At 26.7% G+C, this 1535-nt stretch overlaps 1 protein-coding gene across 1 annotated transcript in view; it reads right to left on the bottom strand.

Annotated features, from left to right (window-relative positions):
• Positions 1–1475, bottom strand: part of EMH_0062980 (uncharacterized protein) — a gene marked incomplete at both ends in the record, with an annotated part of 3616 nt that extends 2141 nt beyond the window's left edge. The window contains 3 exons of the mRNA XM_013498092.1: positions 406–415; positions 990–1076; positions 1384–1475. Of these exons, the coding sequence (XP_013353546.1) occupies positions 406–415; positions 990–1076; positions 1384–1475 (189 nt within the window). The remainder of the gene's footprint in view (positions 1–405; positions 416–989; positions 1077–1383) is intronic.
• Positions 1476–1535: the final 60 nt, after the last annotated feature.

Below are 1535 nucleotides of genomic sequence, written 5' to 3'. Positions count from 1 at the left end.
ATATATATATATATATATATATATATATATATATATATATATGTGTGTGTGTGTGTGTGTGTGTGTATGTGTGTGTATGTGTGTGTGTATGTATATATATATATATATATATATATATATATGCGTATATGTATATATAGATGTATATATGTATGTATAAATGCATCTACATCTACATATATATATATATATATATATATATATATATATATATTACATATTATAAAGAGACCACACACAGGCAGAAACACAGAGACAAATATAACTAAACTGAATACAAACAGAAACCCTAAACCCTAAACCCTAAACCCTAAAAACAAAAGAAATGAAAATATAAAAACAACGGCGAGAGACAGAGGAGACAGACAGACACCCCAGCAGATAAAAAAATACAATACAACAAACCTTAACAACCCTAAACCCTAAACCCTAAACCCTAAACCCTAAACCCTAAACCCTAAACCCTAAACCCTACAACGAAAATACAAAAAAAATGCGCAAACAGAGATAAATAAAAAAAGAGAAATAAAAGAGATGTATAGAGAAAGAGAAAAAAAAAATAAAAATAAAAACAGAGAGACAGAGACAGAGACAGAAAAAAGAAAAAAAAACGCAAATAAACAACAGCAACATACAACCAAGAATAAACACAAAGAAATAAATAAAACAAATAAATAAAATAAATAAAATAAATAAAATAAATAAAATAAATAAAATAAATAAAATAAATAAAATAAATAAAATAAATAAAACAAATAAAACAAATAAAACAAATAAATAAAATAAATAAAATAAATAAAATAAATAAAATAAGTAAATAAAATAAATAAAACAAATAAAATAAACAAAATAAACAAATAAAATAAACAAAATAAACAAAATAAATAAAACAAATAAAACAAATAAAACAAATAAAATAAATAAAATAAAACAAATAAAATAAATAAAAATAAATAAAAAAAATAAAATAAATAAATATTTTATCTTACTTTAGTATAGAAAGGCCTATACTCTTGCCGTCAAGCGCCAGCATCCCGGTCGCCTCCTGGGCGTTCTCAAATTCAACGATAGCATATCTGAATATACACCTAAACCCTAAACCCTAAACCCTAAACCCTAAACCCTAGAGTGATGGTCTATGCATTTATTTATGCATGAAGGGAAAGGAGAGGAAAATAGCTATCTAGCGAGGGTTTAGGGTTTAGGGTTTGTTTACAGTTAGGGTTTAGGGTTTATATGAGGGTTTAGGGTTTATATGAGGGTTTAGAATGTACAATAAGAGTTGAGGATATATATATAACAAGGGTTTAGGTTTTTCACTAAGGGTTTAGGGTTTAGGGTTTAGGGTTTAGGGTTTAGGGTTTGAGGGGTATTTATTATTACTTTGGGGTATTGGGGTTTGTTGAGAGTCTAATAGAGTTTACTTTTGCTAAACCACTCAGCAACATTTTAACTTCGTTTTCATCGTACTGCATGCACAAACAAACACAAACAAATTCAGGTGTATATACACCGTACTGCATGCACAAACACAA

The sequence above is a fragment of the Eimeria mitis genome, genomic scaffold (assembly GCF_000499745.2).
Source record: "Eimeria mitis Houghton genomic scaffold, Emh_scaff3178, whole genome shotgun sequence".
Lineage (NCBI taxonomy): Eukaryota > Apicomplexa > Conoidasida > Eucoccidiorida > Eimeriidae > Eimeria > Eimeria mitis.
Note: the sequence above shows the minus strand (reverse complement) of the source record. Positions and strands in the feature narration are given on the sequence as shown.